The sequence below is a fragment of the Saccostrea echinata genome, unplaced genomic scaffold (genome assembly GCF_033153115.1).
Source record: "Saccostrea echinata isolate AGI-Se365-2 ecotype Australia unplaced genomic scaffold, CSIRO_AGI_Sech_v1 ptg000025l, whole genome shotgun sequence".
Lineage (NCBI taxonomy): Eukaryota > Metazoa > Mollusca > Bivalvia > Ostreida > Ostreidae > Saccostrea > Saccostrea echinata.
The window spans coordinates 8,569,015-8,587,619 of record NW_026889774.1 but is presented as its reverse complement, the minus strand read 5'-3'; the positions used below and the strand labels follow the sequence as shown (position 1 = coordinate 8,587,619).

The following is an 18,605-nucleotide window of genomic DNA, read 5'->3' as shown; positions in this document are numbered from 1 at the left end:
TTGTGTACATTTTTGTATATATATTCACATTTTTTTAAATTTCAAAACACAGTTTTGGTTTGTAGAAATGAACCCAAGGGGTGGAAATTGGAGAAGGGGAAGGAGTGATTTCTAAATGGTCTTAGATTTCCATGATTGCGCGCCCGTTTTTTGCAGACCTATTTTTGTATTCATATAAAGCAGAATTTATTCAAAATCTAATACATGAGAAAAAGAAGTCTCTGGCTGTGGCCTTCAACTCGACATTTACCGGTAGATATATCGACGACATATTATCAATTAACAATAGTAATTTCCATTCATATGTCGACACGATATATCCCAGTGAGCTTGAAATAAAAGATACCACAGAGTCTGACACATCTGCTTCATATTTGAATATTTTACTAGTAAAAAGACGTTATTAGTAATCTAACAACAAAACTTTATGATAAACTTGATGACTTTAAATTTTCAATCGTCAACTTCCCTTACTTATGCAGCAATATACCCTTATCGCCTGCATACGTGATGCATATTTCTCAATTGATTCGATACGCAAGAGCATGTTCTACGTATGAACCATTTCTAAAACGAGGTAAATTATTAAAAAAACAAGTTGATGAAACAAGAATATAAACAGTCTTGTTTAAATTCTTCGTAAGCTCTATGGTCGATATAATGACCATGTCAGAAAATAACAATCTGTCATTAAGTCATATGCTGACTGACGTTGTTCATACTAATTGTTAGGCCATTATTTAGACACTGATTTGTCGACGATTTTTTCCTTTATTTACCGATCATGACAAGGAGCACACGGCGGGTGTGACCGGTCGGCAGGGGACGCTTACTCGTCCATGGCACCTGATCCCACCTCTGATGTTTTTGAAGATCTGTGTTTGCTCTGCTTCCTTTTGGTATTGTTTTAATGAACTTCGAGTTAAATACTGTTCGTTATCTCCATATTTCTTCTTATGTAGAAAACTATTAAACTTTTTGAAAATATTAACCCAACTTCCCATTTGTCATTATTTTACAGTTCACTCCTTCTAAAACATACATCTTTATTAGTCAAAAGGTCATGGATGTTTTGGTCATATCCCTAGCCCTCTCTTGAATCAGAAATAATGATCTAAATATTCGAATGGTTAAGAGTTAAACAGGTCTCTTGATTAAGCTCTATAGTTGAATGAGGCTTACCTATACCGGTATAGCTTAATTTCGCTCTTCAATACCTTAATATTGATAAAAATTGCTAAGTTTTCAAATTTTTGCATGGGATTATGTACCCGAGGTTATCATCTCCGCCTGCTCTTTTTCTTTGGCATCTACTTCGGTCAAAAAAATCAAAATAGAATTACAAAACAAGTTTATTAAATTGATTGACTTTTTAGGATTTGAAACACTGCAATTCATACCAGGATACCGCAGCTCGAACGATATCCCTCTCAGAAATGTATAAAATACGTTCACTGACCATCTTGTCTTTGATCTGTTTCTAATTACAAAAGATACAGCCAGGAGTCTTTTCCCATGATTTGTTACATTTCACATTGAAGTCCTATTGCTCATTGACAAGTAGTGTGTTCTCAATGGAATTTTTCCTTTTAAACTTTTTTTGGAGGGGGGGTTTGCTTTGGAGTCGCGGAGTAAGGAGTTGAACCTTATGTCGCGGGTTCGAATCCCATTGTGGGACGTGGAGACCGGTCCTTCGGATGAGACCATTCAAACCAAGGTCCCGTGTCGCAGTATATTCTGGCACGAAAGAAGATCCCTCACTGTTCAATGGCATTGAGTGCTGAGTAAAGGTCAAAATTTGCAGCTCTCCACCGGTAAGTGGTGGCGTCTCCAAATAAGTGAAAAATTTTCAAGGGACGTTAAACAACAAACAAATCATTACGTATTGTAAGTTTATTTGTCCAAATAATGACCCCCTGGGGTAAGATGGGCCCCAGTAGATAATGAAAAATTTTCAAGGGATCTTAACCCCAAGAATCACAGGGCAGGAAAATTTAAAACTTATGTGAAAGCTTTATTACATAGTGTATAAAAACAAAATTGTTCTCTCAAAACGCTATTCCATCTACAGTTTTTAATACGATTTCAGTAAGACATGGTGCACAAGTTGACTACACTAAGATAAGGCGCTCCCAATGTAATTCTGTGACGAATGATAAATATATATATATATATAAAATCAATTTAATAAACTTGTTTTGTAATTCTATTTTGATTTTTTTCACCGAAGTAGATGCCAAAGAAAAAGAGCAGGCAGAGATGATAACCCCGGGTACATAATCCCATGCAAAAATTTGAAAACTTAGCAATTTTTATCAATATTAATGTATTGAAGAGCGAAATTAAGCTATACCGGTATAGGTAAGCCTCATTCAACTATAGAGCTTAATCAAGAGACCTGTTTAACTCTTAGCCATTCGAATATTTAGATCATTATTTCTGATTCAAGAGAGGGCTAGGGATATGTCCAAAACATCCATGACATTTTGACTAATAAAGATGTATGTTTTAGAAGGAGTGAACTGTAAAATAATGACAAATGGGAAGTTGGGTTAATATTTTCAAAAAGTTTAATAGTTTTCTACATAAGAAGAAATATGGAGATAACGAACAGTATTTAACTCGAAGTTCATTAAAACAATACCAAAAGGAAGCAGAGCAAACACAGATCTCCAAAAACATCAGAGGTGGGATCAGACTCTGTGGTATCTTTTATTTCAAGCTCACTGGGATATATCGTGTCGACATATGAATGGAAATTACTATTGTTAATTGATAATATGTCGTCGATATATCTACCGGTAAATGTCGAGTTGAAGGCCACAGCCAGAGACTTCTTTTTCTCATGTATTAGATTTTGAATAAATTCTGCTTTATATGAATACAAAAATAGGTCTGCTAAAAACGGGCGCGCAATCATGGAAATCTAAGACCATTTAGAAATCACTCCTTCCCCTTCTCCAATTTCCACCCCTTGGGTTCATTTCTACAAACCAAAACTGTGTTTTGAAATTTAAAAAAATGTGAATATATATACAAAAATGTACACAAAGTTTACAGGCAGGACTTTGAATGATTTTCATTTCTAATTCTAAGAGGGTGGGCTGATTGGAGAGGATCATGAATGAAATGTCTGAGAATTGATGTATTTTTGACACAGATCATATTGTGATCATCCCACTTCAAGGATTAGGGATGACCTCAAGGAGGTTATGACTTTTATTCCATTTAATGCGTAATGAAACAAGGAACAAGGATATAGCGCTGTGAGATTAAGGATTAAGGGGGGAAGTTTTCAACCATTTTCTAGATATCATTTGTAGTTTCAGGAGGTGGGGATGACCTCCTAGGGACATCTTGTATTGTGTCATAATACAAAGATAAGATAGAGGCTTTAGATTTCAATTATTGCTATTACAGTTCTAGAAAGTGTGAATGACCACAGGACTTGCTTCAGTGTACATATATAACTGGCATGTGGCATCCAATGATTTAGTCTTCGGTACCAGTGATTATTTTATGCTTATTAAGAAGATGTGTTTATGAAACACTGATGCCCCCGTATGGCAGCTTATGGCGAAGGTTAAAGTTTCTCAAATGCAAGTCAAAATCCAGGCCAAAAGATAAAAAATGTTGGTACCCAAAGAAAGGTCTTGTCTCGAGAAATATACCTGTGAAATTTGAAAGCCTTTGCTGCAACTGTTCAAAAGTTATGGCGAAGGTTAAAGTTTTCTTAAAAGTTAGTTAAACCTCATGTTCAAGGTCAAAGTTGTTGGTATCCAAAGGATGGTCTTGTCACAAGGATTACATGTACATATGTGAAGTATGAAAGACCTAGGACCAACCATTCAAAAGTTATGGCCAAGGTTAATGTTTTTCAAAGTAGGACAAACTCCTAGGTCAAGGTCAAAAGGTCAAAGTGGTTGGTATCCAAGGGGAAGTTCTTGTCACAAGGATCACATATGTGAAGTAAGAAAGCCAGAGCTCCAACTGTTCAAAAGTTAAGGCCAAGGTTAAAGTTTTTCAACAGTAGCTCAAACTCCTAGATCAAGGTCAAAGATGCTGATATCCAGAGGAAGGTCTTGTCACAAGGAATACACAGGTGAAGTTTGAAACCCCAAGCACCAACTGTTCAAAAGTTATGGTCAAGGTTAAAGTTTTTCAAAAGTAGGTCAAACTCTAAGGTCAAGGTCAAAAGGTCAAAGTTGTTGATATCCAATGGTAGGTCTTGTCACAAGAATTACACATGTGAAGTTTGAAACCCCAAGCATCAACTGTTCAGAAGTTATGGCCAAGGTTAAAGTCTCATAAAATTTTGCAAAAGTGGGTCAAACTCCGATGTCAAATATGATGGTACCCAAAGAAAGGTCTTGTCACAAGAAATACACATGTGAAATATGATAGTCCAATCAAAAGTTATGCGCAAGGTTAAAGTTGACAATAGACAGACAGACAATCAGGCAGAACAAAAACAATATACCCCCGGGATCTTTCGATCCAGGGGCATAAAAATTCATTCATAGTTGGTTAGTTGACTTAGAGATGTTTGTACTATTTAGCTAGTCTAGATAGGTTTGTACTACTTACCTAGATAGGTTTGTGCTCCAGAGATGTAAATCATCGTTTTGTTTGCTTGTTTTTAGATATAACGCAGTGTAATAAAATTCAACCAATAATTTTAAAAGCAAGTGTCATTCTAAATTATCGTTATGTGTTCTTTATGCTGTCACCAAGGTTCAACAAGCACATAAAAAGTAGAGATAGAAAATTTAGTTAAGGGGGTATAGTATTTCTCTCCTATATTATATATAATGTTGTGATGACCAACAGAAAAAACACTAACAATAAATTCTGCTCTTTATATACTATGCTAGGTCGACGATCTAATCACAATGTATAACACTAAAAGAAACAAGTACGCACTTGCCAGCAGTCTGCAAGGAAGAGAGCGAGCTTCTGCACACGGTACAACACGTGCGCGAACAGAGAGTAACATGTTCCAGAGGTAATTCGTACCCAGCATCTCCAGGACCACTACAGGAGTATTATAAAATATGAAATATGTATATTGAACAACAAGGATCACAAATCTAAAGGTGGAACTACTAGAGTTGGTTAAAAATCTATGGGGAAGAAATTGGGTCGGTATGTACATGTAGGTGAGAATTTTTTTTAAAGAAAATTTCAACACCAATGCTGAATTTTAAAAATTCTATTTTCCGGAATGCATATATAATAATTGCTTCCTGGAGTTTAAAAAAGTTTCTTAGTCAGTCGATCTGGAGATGACCCTACACTGATAATTGAAAAATTTCGGGCGACTTGTTAAACTGAGACAGGTTACTTTAAAAAATCGGGTTATTTTACAGGGCTTTATATAGTCTCCTTAAAAATCACCATTTCGCAAATATTCTTGCTCCACTTGTTTACTAAACTTCATTTAGATCATAACAAAATACGTTCTATTTCCAGTATGGAAGAGTTATACTTCTTAGTGCGCTCTTTTGTGAAAAAGTCGGAAAATGTACAAATCTCTCGGGATTTCAGGGACAAACGTAACGTAAACATGTAAACAATATGTTGAATGTCGATGAACAAATCCTAAGAAAATGCAAATGAAATATTTTATTGTTGTGGACTTTATAGGCATAAAGAGTAGGAATGACAACGATATCAATTTATATCTATTGTTGATCGTATGTATCTATTTATCGTATGGTACATCTAAATACAATACACGTGCCTCGGAAATGTCGTATTTTTTAATTAATGGATGATAAATTTAGGGTTCTCGCTCTCTTACATATGTCTTTTAGTTCTTCTATTCTTTAATTGGAATGACAAATACATTTAACATTAAAAATTGGATTGAGATTGGCATGTTTTGTATTATCCGCAACGCCATGCTGTCACTGTCAGACGACCAAACGCGCCTCTAATTTTGAAGAGTTCACTAATGGAAATATAACGTATTCTAGGAGTAGCATTTCAAATTGGTCCAAGGCAGAGAGATCGATGTACGAATAGCTTTGGGGCACGTCTTCCTGTTCTCGACCGGTAAAGCTGACAATGAACAACAATAAACAGTACATAAAGAATTTATTCTGAACTTAACCGCTCAAAGTGTTTCAAATACAAACTAAAAACTCACGAAATTAAATGCCAAACATTATGCAGAGTCAATTATATCTAAACAAACAGTAATTAAATCAAATCACACATATACAATACATGATGAGAAGGGCTAGAGCTTTAGATAATGTTCTGACAATATCTCTTGTTGCATATTCATAAACACTAGTGGAATTGTAATATATGTGAATCTATACAATATACAAGAAATATACCTTGATTATGTTGAAAATGTTTCTTTTTATTTTACAGTTTCGTATCAATGTCATCTGCAGTGTCGTAACCATTAACATTTTCGTATGCTCCTCCACCTTCGTTTGCTTCTACTTTTGCAGCTATTGTCTTTTTCTCCACCATTGCCTGTCCATTATCGCTTTCACCATGTCTCATGTGAAACATGTCTTGTTTTTCTTCTTTGTCTTCAATGTATCGGAATTTGTACACGCCACAACTGCCAAGGAGTGGCACAAGAAATACTACTGTTGCGACTACTGCCACAATTATATTATATTCGTATTGATCGAGAAATTTGGTATATACTGGACCACGAACATTGATACCACGGATCAATTTCGTACCTGTCCCTGTAAGCACACATTTATAAATACCATTGTTTGTTGAGTTGACTTTGTGAATGGTTAGCCTCATGTGCTTGTACCCTCCCTTATCTTCTAAAAGAAAATCGTTGTCGTTTGCCCTTATTATTACTCCATTAGGTTTCTTCCATTCTACACTGCCTGTATTATTCATTACGTTCAGATTTAAATTGGGCTCATAGCACTCCAAGTCAGCTCCTTCATTTTCTCGAACAGCTTTTGCCCAATGGAAATCTTCGGCGTAGGTTGCCCTCACTGACGTAAGGGTAGAGATTAAAAGCAGAATAACAAATAGCATGTCGATGACTGTCCTTTACCTAAAAAGAAATTCAAATTTGCTTTGATTATAAACTAAACTTTAATATTGGACATTGTAAAAAAGTAGATGTCGGTGTGATACGAATGCCCCCCCCCCCCCCCCCAATAAGCAATTTTTAAATACTTGAATGTCCAAGAATGCGAAAATGCTTTAGAAACGAACTGAGACAAAAATAAAATATATTGCTGTTTTCGTTTTCTTAAATGAGCTCTCAATACCACAACATAAATGCATTTTAGCTACATGAATGGTGTTTGACGACAGAAACATTAAAAAAGTTCATAAAAACACTGTATGATAAGAAATTTTTAAAATCTAAAACAGACGGAAAGAGGTACAATATGCCCCGGTCATTTCATGCCAGAGATATAAAAAGTCTGAATGTATTACACATATGCATGCGACTATACTTGCATGGTGCAGAGATCCTGCCTGTATTCAACAAGAGGACCAGGGGCCACATCGCTCACCTGAGCACTCTGGCTAGGGAAAAGCAAAAATCAGTTCAGTCTTGAAAATTAAAGTTTAAATATAAAAGTGGTTGGGGAGGGGGGGGGGTTGATTTCAACTAACTTGAATCTATATCTCATAGGGATGCTTTTGAATTAATATGAGAAATAATGGGTTTGCAGTTCTAAAGAAAATTGTTATTGATATATCCTTTGTATAACTATGACCCCCTGTTATGGCCCCTCTTAAATCTACATTACCTCAGGATGCTTCTATTTAAATATGACTAATCATGGCTTTGCTGTTCTTGAGAAGAAGATTTTTAAATTTTTTCCAATGTATTTCTATGTAAAACTTTGATCGCCCATTGTGACCCCACCCTGCCCCCGGGGGTCATGATTTGAACAAACTTGAATCAACACTATCTGATGATGCTTCCATATAAATATGACCAATCATAGCTTTGTTGTTCTTGACAAGAAGATTTTTAAAGATTTCCCCTGTATATTCCTATGTAAAACTTATATCGCCCATTGTGGCCCCACCCTACCCCCGGGGGTCATGATTTGAACAAACTTGAATCTACACTACCTGAGGATGCTTCCATATAAGTTTCTATTTTTCAAGCACAGCGGTTCTTGAGAAGAAGATTTTTAAAGATTTTTCCTTAGTATTCTTATGTAAAACTTCGATCGCCCATTGTGCCCCCATCCTACCTCCGGGGATCATGATTTGAACAAATTTGAATCTACACTATCTGATGATGCTTCCATATAAATAAGACCAATCATGGCTTTGCTGTTCTTGAAAAGATGATTTTTAAAGATTTTCCCTATGTATTCCTATGTAAAACTCTGATCGCTCATTGTGGCCCCACCCTACCCCGGGGGTCATGATTTGAACAAACTTGAATCTACACTACCTGAGGATGCTTCCATATAAGTTTCATATTTTCAAGCACAGTGGTTGTTGAGAAAATTTTTAAAATGGTGCCATTAATTTTTCACAAATTCATAATTATCTCCCCTTGGAAGAAGGTGTGGCCCTTCATTTGAAAAAAAAAAAATTGAATCCCCTTTACCCAAGGATACTTTGTGGCAAGTTTGGTTGAGATTGGCCCAATGGTTCTTGAGAAGAAGATGAAAATGTGAAAATTTTACAACGACGACGACAGACAACGGACAAATTTCGATCAGAAAAGCTCACTTGAGCCTTCGGTTCAGGTGAGCTAATAGGCCCATGGGCCTTTATGGTCACCCTGCTGACCATCTCAAAGGGCCCCGCTTTCAGCAACGAACATGAAAAGTAAGGTAGCTGAAAAGGGTTTATTTTGAAGAGGAACATTTGTATACTATTAAGGGATGTGTTGTTTGAGTCTAAAGGGCTTCTATGTCATCCTTGTTATAATAAAAAAAAATGATATGAAAATAACTAGTGACCCATACCCTCTAATCAAAAAAAGGCACAAAAATCACGAATGTTGCATATCCTCTATGAAAATTGTTGCATATCCTCTATCAAAATATGGAAGGAAAATCACTGTTCCGTACCCTAAGTCAATTGGTCAAGTTTGAGGCTGACTGGACTTAAGGGAAAGAAATTATGCACCGAACAGAGATTTTGAACAGAGAAGCTATTTTCGACCTTCACCCTTGACTTAGAAACTTCGTTCAACGTCACTGCTCATCCATTGACCTGTGGCACAAGAGGAGAGAAGATATGCTCCGGACAAGGATTTTTCATATAATTCTGTATGACCTTAACCTTTAAACTAGAAACATGGTTAAGGGTCACTGCATACCCTTTACCCAAAGACACTCTGTGGGTGAAGTATGAGCCAGATTGGGCCAAGGAGAGAAGATATGCTCCGGACGAGAGAACTAGGATGGACAGACGGACTGATCACTATAGGGCGCCCGCAGAGCTTGGCCCTAATTAAATCTATGTTTTATTAGCGATGTCAACGCTAGGCGGGGGATGCATGTAAAATCCAAGTCTTGCAAAAAAAAAAAAAAATTAAAATAAATAAATAAATAAAAATGGCACTCTTAATCGAAGGTTTAACAATGGATGGATACATGCATAAAGCTCTGTAGTTTGTCTGACAGAATTTTCTTTACCAGGGAGCCGCAGCTACATGACCTTTTGTACATGTTACATCCACATGTTGAATTTCATGATTTCGAAATTTGTTCGTACAAAACAAAATGTGAAAAACATGACTGTTCATGCTATTTAACTTGTTCAAGACAGGTGTATTTGTGCTGATTATGTAAATAAATGATAAAAAAAATTAATTAAAAAAAAAACCCAAACTCAGATCCTAATTATCATTTTTGCCAAAAGAAATTTTTGAGTACAACTAGTTTGAAGGTTCGAACAAAAGGCCCTTAGATCACTTTAAAAAATATGGTGTTAAAAAAATCTTTTTTATCCACCCCAATTTTTTAAAGTCGAATTTAAGCGATCCAAAGGCCTGTGGTTCGAACTGACTAAACGTGGAAGGGGGAGGGACATGAATGAATTTCATGATTTCGAAATTTGTTCGTACAAAACAAAATGTGAAAAACATGACTGTTCATGCTATTTAACTTGTTCAAGACAGGTGTATTTGTGCTGATTATGTAAATAAATGATAAAAAAAAATTAATTTAAAAAAACCCCAAACTCAGATCCTAATTATCATTTTTGCCAAAAGAAATTTTTGAGTACAACTAGTTTGAAGGTTCGAACAAAAGGCCCTTAGATCGCTTTAAAAAATATGGTGTTAAAAAAAATCTTTTTTATCCACCCCAATTTTTTAAAGTCGAATTTAAGCGATCCAAAGGCCTGTGGTTCGAACTGACTAAACGTGGAAGGGGGAGGGACATGAATGAAAATTAAAAAAAAAACACTTTACAGCCAATGACAACTCTGTGAAAAAAGTCCCCTACTGCTACTTCGGGCCTGAATTTCTTATTATGACTACGATATGGGGCATACACAAATTCAAGTAGTGCACTTTTTGAATGTACTTTTGCTGCATGGTTGTAAGCACGAAAATTTTAATCATCAGGAATGTTTTCAGTTTGTGAAACTCCATGTTATTGATGTGAAAATCACAACCAGAAATCTCTACTGAGGCTGTAGCTCTACTTGTTTGTTTTTATAACAAAGGAAGAAAAAGTAACACTTGCACATGAAGCAGTAATCCTTGGTTTAGTTGATTTGTGGCAAGATTTGTTGCATCAGATTAAAACTGTTGGAGGAGTAACTTTTTGAAAGAATTTCACGAAGGTCGCCCGCGTGGTGCAGTGGTTAGAGCGTTTGCTTTTGAGTCGCGGTGTAAGAAGTGATCCTTAAGTCGCGGGTTCGAATCCATTTTAGGACATGGAGACCAATCTTTCGGATGAGGTGGTGTAATCCGAGGTCCTGTGTCGCAGTAGGTGCTGACACGAAAAAGATCCCTCATTGCTCAATGGCCCTGAGTGCCGAGTATAGGTCAAAATTTGCAGCCCTCCACTGGCAAATGGTGGCGTCTCGATATGAGTGTAAATTCTCGTGAGGGCAGTTAAACAAAGTATTCTATTTTTAAAACCACGGCAAGACCGTTCATCAAAAATTTTTAAAAAAAACTTATATCGATTATGTATTTTAGTGTAGTCTACTTCTGTGTAAAGTTATATTGAAATGGGATGCAAACTGTAGGAGGACAGTTTGGAAGTATTTCGACCAAAAAAGCTATTTTTAGTAACAATGGCAACACCATTATTCCAAATCAAAAACGATACACAGAATTATTTATCTGAGTTTGTAATCCTGTGTCTTAATTTTAATGAAATCAGACTAAAACCGTAGGAAGAGTAGCGGTTTGAAAGTATTTAAATATTTCTAATTCTAGTGGCCATGGCAACAACAGTTTACAAAAAAACCCAAAAGTGATGAAAAGAATATGTATCTCAGTTAAGTTTACTTGTGTGCCAAGTGATATTAAAATCAGACAAAAACTGTGGAAGTAGCGTTTTGTTTTTGTTTGTTGCTTAAAGTCCCTCTCGAGAATTTTTCAGTCATATGGAGACGCCACCACTTGCTTGTGGAGAGCTGCCAGTTTTGACCTATACTCGGCACTCAGGGCCATTGAGCAGTGAGGAATCTTTCTAGTTCCAGCACCTATTGCGACACGGAACCCCGATTTATACAGTGGAAACATCGATCATCGAAATCACAAAATCGATGCAGTGAATTATGTATCTTAGTGTACTCTGTTTGTGTGTTTAGTTATATTGATTTCATACCAAAATTGTAGGATGAGTAGTGTTTTGAAAGTATTTCACAGAAATTTCTATTTTAAGTAACCATGGAAAGATCATTTATCAAAATTAAAAACCGATACTATACAATTATTGCTGTTTTTTCCCAGTCAATACGATGAATTAGCCACCTGAGAAGTACAATGTACTTGAGTTGCTATGAAAAAAGAAGGAATTATGCCCGTTTTCTTTTAATAGAATAGACTTTGAAAGGGGCGGGCATTACTTGGGGAAAATGATAGCTGAAAAAAATCTTTGATTAGCCCCCACGAAATGAGAATTCTTTTAACTTCAAATTTTGTTTTAGGGTCGGGATGGGGTTAGGGGTGGGGGATTAAGGTCCATTAGTGGGGGACCAGTCTTTCAATGAATACTTTTAGTCTTAAAAGTAAAAATTTACGTTCAGAAAAAAAATTGTTGGGGGTGGGATGCCCTGGTACCAATCCTCACCCGAAATTATATATTCCTTAATGTTATGTTTACTGAGTGGAAGTCGATAGCAAATGAACTATTTGTATCAATCTGGTTTTTTCCTCATCTATTTTTACACCAGTGTAAAAAATTAAATCCTTATATTCACCTGGAAGGTCAGGTGCAGGTGAATATAACGTGGTAATTTTTCTACACTGTTGGGTCTCAGCCAATCAGAGAAATAGAAATTGTTCAATCATTTAAGGTTTTGCCAAAAGTAAAGATGTCCAAAAATTTATTTTTACAATAGCTCCAAAACTATGTGAGGTATAAAGTCAAAACTTTTACAGTTTATAAATATATCATAGATTAACAGATTGACAGAGTATCACTTAAAATGATGGCTTTCGCTAAAAGTACAGAATTAATTAGGTGTATTTTTATAAAATACATGCATTTTTTTTAAAAAGAATTTTTCTCGATAAATACTTTCTTTAAGTATTTGTTATCAAGTGATACTTTCTATCTGTTAATCAATATATTTATAAACTGTAAAAGTTTTAACTTTATAAACCACATAGCTTTGGAGCTATTGTAAAAATAAATTTTTGGACATGTTGACCTTTGGCAAAACCTTCATAAACTGAATTATGTATCTTAGTGTAGTCTACTTGTGTCCCAAGTTATATTGAACTCGGACCGAATCTGTAGGAGAAGTAGCGTTTTGAAAAATTACAGACAGACAGCTAGACGGAAGATGGACACCTTACTATCGCATTAGCTCTTCAAGTCTCTGAGCAGGAAAGTTAAACCATGTCTCATAGTGATATATTTTATGATTCACTTTTAAAAATCCAATGTACTTTGTGTCAAGTCTCTGATTTACAACCTAAGCAAAACATTCCTAGTTGTATTTAACAGGTTGGGAACAATTCCCCTGTAGAGAGATCATCTCGCTAGAGCGCGATTATCCCTCTCTAGCGGAAGAATAAACATTACCATAAACAGGTGTTTTGTTGTTTTGATCACAAAATAATCAAAAATCTCGTGCTTTTTAAAAATCCGGGAGAAGACTGCATTGAAGCTTGAATTTCCTACATAAAACTGACAACCTGGGCTAAAAATTTAAGACAATCACTGCTGCATGTGAGAATAGGAGGCGAAAAGCAAGTGTAAATCGTGCATTTTTTTGCAAAGGTTTTGAAATTTACAGTTATATATGTTTATGAAGCAATATAAAATATGAACAGACATCCAAATTATATTCGTTAAGGTTTTAGCTTTCCCTTCGTTCACAGAAGGTAATAATTACCTTCTCCAGAAACCCATGACCATTGCTTAAATATTTGATCTTTGGTGAACTATAAGAAGTACGGAAGCACAACATGTACAGGGTTGTAACATTTGTTTAAAAGTCATATGCATGATTAAAAAAAACAACTATCAATGACATATATACAAGCTGGATACCACATTAAATAATCAAATATAATTGAAAACAAATCAATTAAAAAAATTTAAGTCTAACCGATATTGACATAGAACAAAATGTTGATAGATAGATAGATAGATAGATAGATAGATATAATATATATGTTAGTTTAAGAGTTGTTGTAAAATGTGCTTTATATATATATATATATATATATATATATATATATATATATATATATATATATATATATATATATGGTAACCTTGGACTTGCAGTAAGGCGTGATATTCTCGATGGATAATAACCGTCTGTCAAATGGTGATCTAGATTTTCATTGGTTGTCTTGGCTCATCAATATTCATAGAAACATAGTCAAGCTTAACTGATAAACGGAACAAAACAGCTTAGTATGAATTATTTTTTATAACACAAACAGAGAAAACAAAAATGCGAAATTGTTGAGTTGTCATTGCTTACCACGTGTTGTGTTAGTTTGAAGAGGTAGGCCCTAAGTGTTCGTATTTCAATGACATAAATTCTTACGTTTTCTCGGTGGCAATGAAAAGTTCCACGTTTGAGGACACTTGCGCTGGAACAATGTTGGGATCCTGCATAACAAGTGTAAAGTTTAATAGTGCATCAGATACTATCCAATACAGAGGTTGCATAGGAAAACCTAGGTCCTTAGAATTTTTTTTTTCAAAAAAGGAGGGGGGGGGGGGCTTCCAAAAAATTGACCAAAATAATAAATAAAAAGTGCCCAAGGGAATAAACGCTTTTAAAGGTACACATTTATTTAGAAAGAAGATTTACCAACACTATGTGAGATACTTCGTATTCCTACAATGAAAATTATAATTATATCTTTATTGAGTTAACAAGGGGGCAATCACGTATAAGCGATGATTTGCAGGTTATAAATTGCTTCCTGTAAGTCGAGTCATACTTGAAGGTCACCCATAAGATTAGTTAAATTAAATTGGGTTGTGAATTGAAAATGGTTAATGTTGAAAGCTTTTACCATGCATCTGTTTTTGAACTTCGGTATAAATCTAAAGAAATCTAGTCACATAGCCTACCTACTGTATTTGTTCCTTGCAATTGTCATCCCCTTCCCCATCTACCGTCTCTCGCCGCCGAAAATTTATGATTTTTCCAAAATAACGTACAGTCATATTCTGAGAGCAATTAATACAATAGTATGATATAATGTTGTTTTTTCTTTAAATTGAGTTATTTATGTAGGACGAGAAACTGAAATGTACACTGATGGGTGTTTTTTCATTCACGGGTAAAATATACAAAAGAATAAATATATAGAAGTTCCTGCAAACATTGACGAGTGTAACAATGAGCTCACGAAATGATACTCCTGTTCCCACATGTGTATAATGATTAAGTCCATTTGTTGCTATGGGAAAGTCCAAATATCCGTCCGATAAAAAAAATTAATTAGGAGGCCGCAATTTAAAAAAGAATCTGTAAAAGTATCATTACATTTTATTTAGTGGTATAAGAGGAGTTGCTGATAAGAGACGGTTACCCCAAATCGTAATGGACGGACGGACAGCTTTATAGACAGACTAACTGATGGAAACCTCATCACTATATACCCCCCGCTTTTCATACGGGGTTATTAAAAATATAAGGCGAAAGATATACGTACATCTGCAATAAGCAAATAAGCAATAAGTTTAAGCAATGGGTTGACATGCTTCCGGATTTTCCTTTTACCGTAGTTAACACGTTTACAGATGGAATTGGAATATAAATCTCGGGTTTCCGAGATGTATTTTCTCCCGCTAGAGAGGGATAATCGCGCTCTAGCGAGATGATCTCTCTACAGGGGAATTGTTCCCAACCTGTTTAAGAATTAATTTTACTACGCATGTTAAACTGGCATCAGGAGAATTTTAGAAATAAAATTGTATAACTCATGGGAATATTAACACTTTTCATTAGAATATTGCCTAGTTCTCATGATTGGCCATGTCTGTCACATAGTTTAATTAAGACACCCACCTACCCCAATGTATGATGTTGGGGATAATATAGAATTTAACTTGTCCGTCTTTCCGTGCAATTTTGTCCGGGCTCTGACTTTGTAGTGGAGAATCATTGGTAACTAATACTTCATACAAAAATTGTCTTTTACATAAGTATCATGATCTTCCCAAGGAAATTCAGGCAAGTTCAAGGTCAGTGGCAGAAACAGTATAAAATAATTTCTCCGTCTACAGTTTCTTGTATAGAAACATTATTCTGTAAAAAGATTGCTTATCACCTGAAACTGTCATGATCTTCAAACAAGGTCATTTATACACACCATTATTCCAAATCAAAAACGATACACAGAATAAGCTAACCATGACTTTTAATGAAAAATATTAGAGGCTCATACTATCACAAACATTGAATTGTTATGATCTGAGAGGTTTCATTGACCATGTTACAAGGTCATTCCATGGAATTCAAGGTCACTGTCAATAAATTCTTCATGTCCTGTTCATAATTTTCAAATGGATGCTAACTGGAAGTTGAAACTTGACAAAAATATTGATTATTGATGTAAAATGATCCAACCCAAGGTCATTTTGGCAAGTTCAAGGTCACTGGCGAAAACAAATTAAATGCGTGTCCGTTCTGTAACATTTTAAGACTATAACATTGGACGTTCATATTTCACACAAATGTCGTGACCTTGAACTAAGGTCATTCAGGCAAGTTGAAGGTCACTAGCATGAACAGTGTAACATTCATGTCAGGTCTATAATTTTCTAATTGAGATTGATTGGATGTCTATATTTCATGAAAGATTACTTATGACCAGAGGATGTGTCTTCTGTTAAAACCAAGGTCATTTTGGAAGTTCAAGGTCACATACACAGAATTGCAAATGGACACTTTGAAAACAATTGCAAAAGGGGGGGGGGCATTCTTTTATGAGCTCACTCACAGTACCTCTTGTTTTTAATTGCATCGCATGTTAGTAATCAATTAAAACACAGTCTTACGCCACACTATTTCATCGGAGGGTTACATTAATGATGAATTCAAGGATACCCACGTGATGGACTGTTGACAGTATGACCGATTTCCCATTTACCCATTGAAGCAATGGTATAAGTATTTCAAATTTTACTTTTATAAATATAAATGTACTTAATACACTGATGTTGAAAAATTATTAAGAAGACTATTTCTAAATTTATTTTATATTTTCAAAAGGTATTGTAAATCTTTGAAGGTCATCAGTTTTATATCGTCAACAGTTGTCTGTTTATATACAATCAAAAACATGAATACCTTATTCATAGTGTATATTTAACTTAATTTGAATATGAAAAAACCGGTTTCAAAACATGTCCAATGATTTTGGGATTTAATGGATGTAACTTGATATTTTCGGGAAAATATACGAACGCAGTTAGCATTTATCATCGTAACAGTAGTTGAATGTTGTGAAAGAAGATGTATAAACATGCAGTGGTATGAATTCTGGTGCAAAAAGTAACACACCATATTTTATATAATGATCTAATAATAATAAAAAAAAGAAAAAGAAATAGGACAGAAATAAAAAAAAAAAAAACCCTCAAATTCCAAATGACATATGCATCAATATTTCGCCTCTCATATTCAATCTTCAGACGTATTGATATACTGGTGACTAAATGCTTGTGAACTCCTTATTATTTAAAATATATGTACTGCGTAATACAGGTTTGCAGCTTATGTCATGTATATTATATAATCATTGGGACAATAACGGTGTGACAATTGTTGACCAATTTTGCTCTCAAATGCCCCTTACCTTGAACTAGAAGAAACCTAAAATTTATTTACTTACCTATTCTGAAATGATACAAGCTTTCCTACTCCAGTGATCGATCGCAAATTCCTTAGAACATTTTAAAACGTACACAAAGGAAGGTGTCAATCCTCAGCCCAGCGATCTCGAAGATTTACGATTATTTAAACATTCGTACATTCGGGATGGGGTCACATCAGTGTTATTACCACAGGGTGCGGTAAACAGTAGACGGCTTCAGTTATACCTTTTTAATGACAATCTTGTTTTTGATGTCAATGTCGTTTCAGAATTTTACCTGAGCGGCTATGCTTGACTGTGTAGGGCTGTATTCATTTTCTATCAAGACAAAAATATATCTTTTAGAGCATTTATTTATTTAAGAATCCTAACGTCGAGTTCCGTTGTGAGTAATATCCCATAAAGACATTCTCTACTAAATGATTTTAAGATACAATGGGGGGAAATATGCACAAAATTCACATATTTTTATTTTGCAAAATTGTGTAAAATTTTTATGTGTACGGTACAGCTAAAAAAAAAAAAAAAAAAAAAAAAAAATCCTGTTGTGCACTGTAGGAAAACTACATTGTTAAAAGACACTATGGTAGTAGGAACGGTAGTCATACTACGAATGCCCAAGATACATTATAATAATGCATCTACCAAAAAAAAAAAAGCATTTTGTACAAAGTATTTTGAGCATTAGCAGATTTATTTCAAAACTGCGACTTTTGACACTCGCTACAGTGAAGCGCAGAGCTGGCTAAATATCCCCCCCCCCCCCGAAAATATCAATTTTTTTTTTGCACTAATTTCATCACAAAATCCTTAAGTTAAGATATCGAGCAGTCCTCGTCAAATTAAATATCGATTTTGTACTTCATCTTATACGAAACTTTTTTTTTAATTTCCTTATTGTGTGTTCAGAACCTTTATTTAATAATTATTTAATGTCTGCAGTGGCGGATTCTGGAATGAATAGGCCGTGTAGGTGTTTGAAACATAGACCTAGAGGATGATATGTTGTGCTGTAGGGCTGAAATTTACGATTCACCGAAATACCGATAATGTTCAATATATTTGCTCGATTCAATGTTCGATTCACTATCTCGATTTTTGGTTCGATACAGACCCTGAAACGTGCTACTACCCCGAAAAA

The 18,605-nt window shown here is 35.0% G+C and overlaps 1 protein-coding gene across 3 annotated transcripts; it reads right to left on the bottom strand.

The window, feature by feature from the left end:
- Positions 1–6,082: 6,082 nt before the first annotated feature.
- LOC133192582 (uncharacterized) lies at positions 6,083–17,708 on the bottom strand. 3 transcript variants are annotated; one of them, XM_061328573.1, is made up of 3 exons: positions 17,483–17,708; positions 14,176–14,240; positions 6,083–7,045 (listed from the first exon to the last, which is right to left on the bottom strand). In XM_061328573.1, the coding sequence occupies exon 3, from the start codon at positions 7,024–7,026 to the stop codon at positions 6,379–6,381; it is 648 nt and encodes a 215-aa protein (XP_061184557.1). In that variant the 5' UTR covers positions 7,027–7,045; positions 14,176–14,240; positions 17,483–17,708; the 3' UTR covers positions 6,083–6,378. The 3 variants fall into 3 exon arrangements, with proteins under 3 accessions (XP_061184557.1, XP_061184556.1, XP_061184558.1); XM_061328572.1 differs by lacking the exon at positions 14,176–14,240 and having other exon boundaries at positions 17,483–17,707; XM_061328574.1 differs by lacking the exons at positions 14,176–14,240; positions 17,483–17,708 and adding an exon at positions 13,895–13,990.
- Between the last annotated feature and the right edge of the window lie 897 nt (positions 17,709–18,605).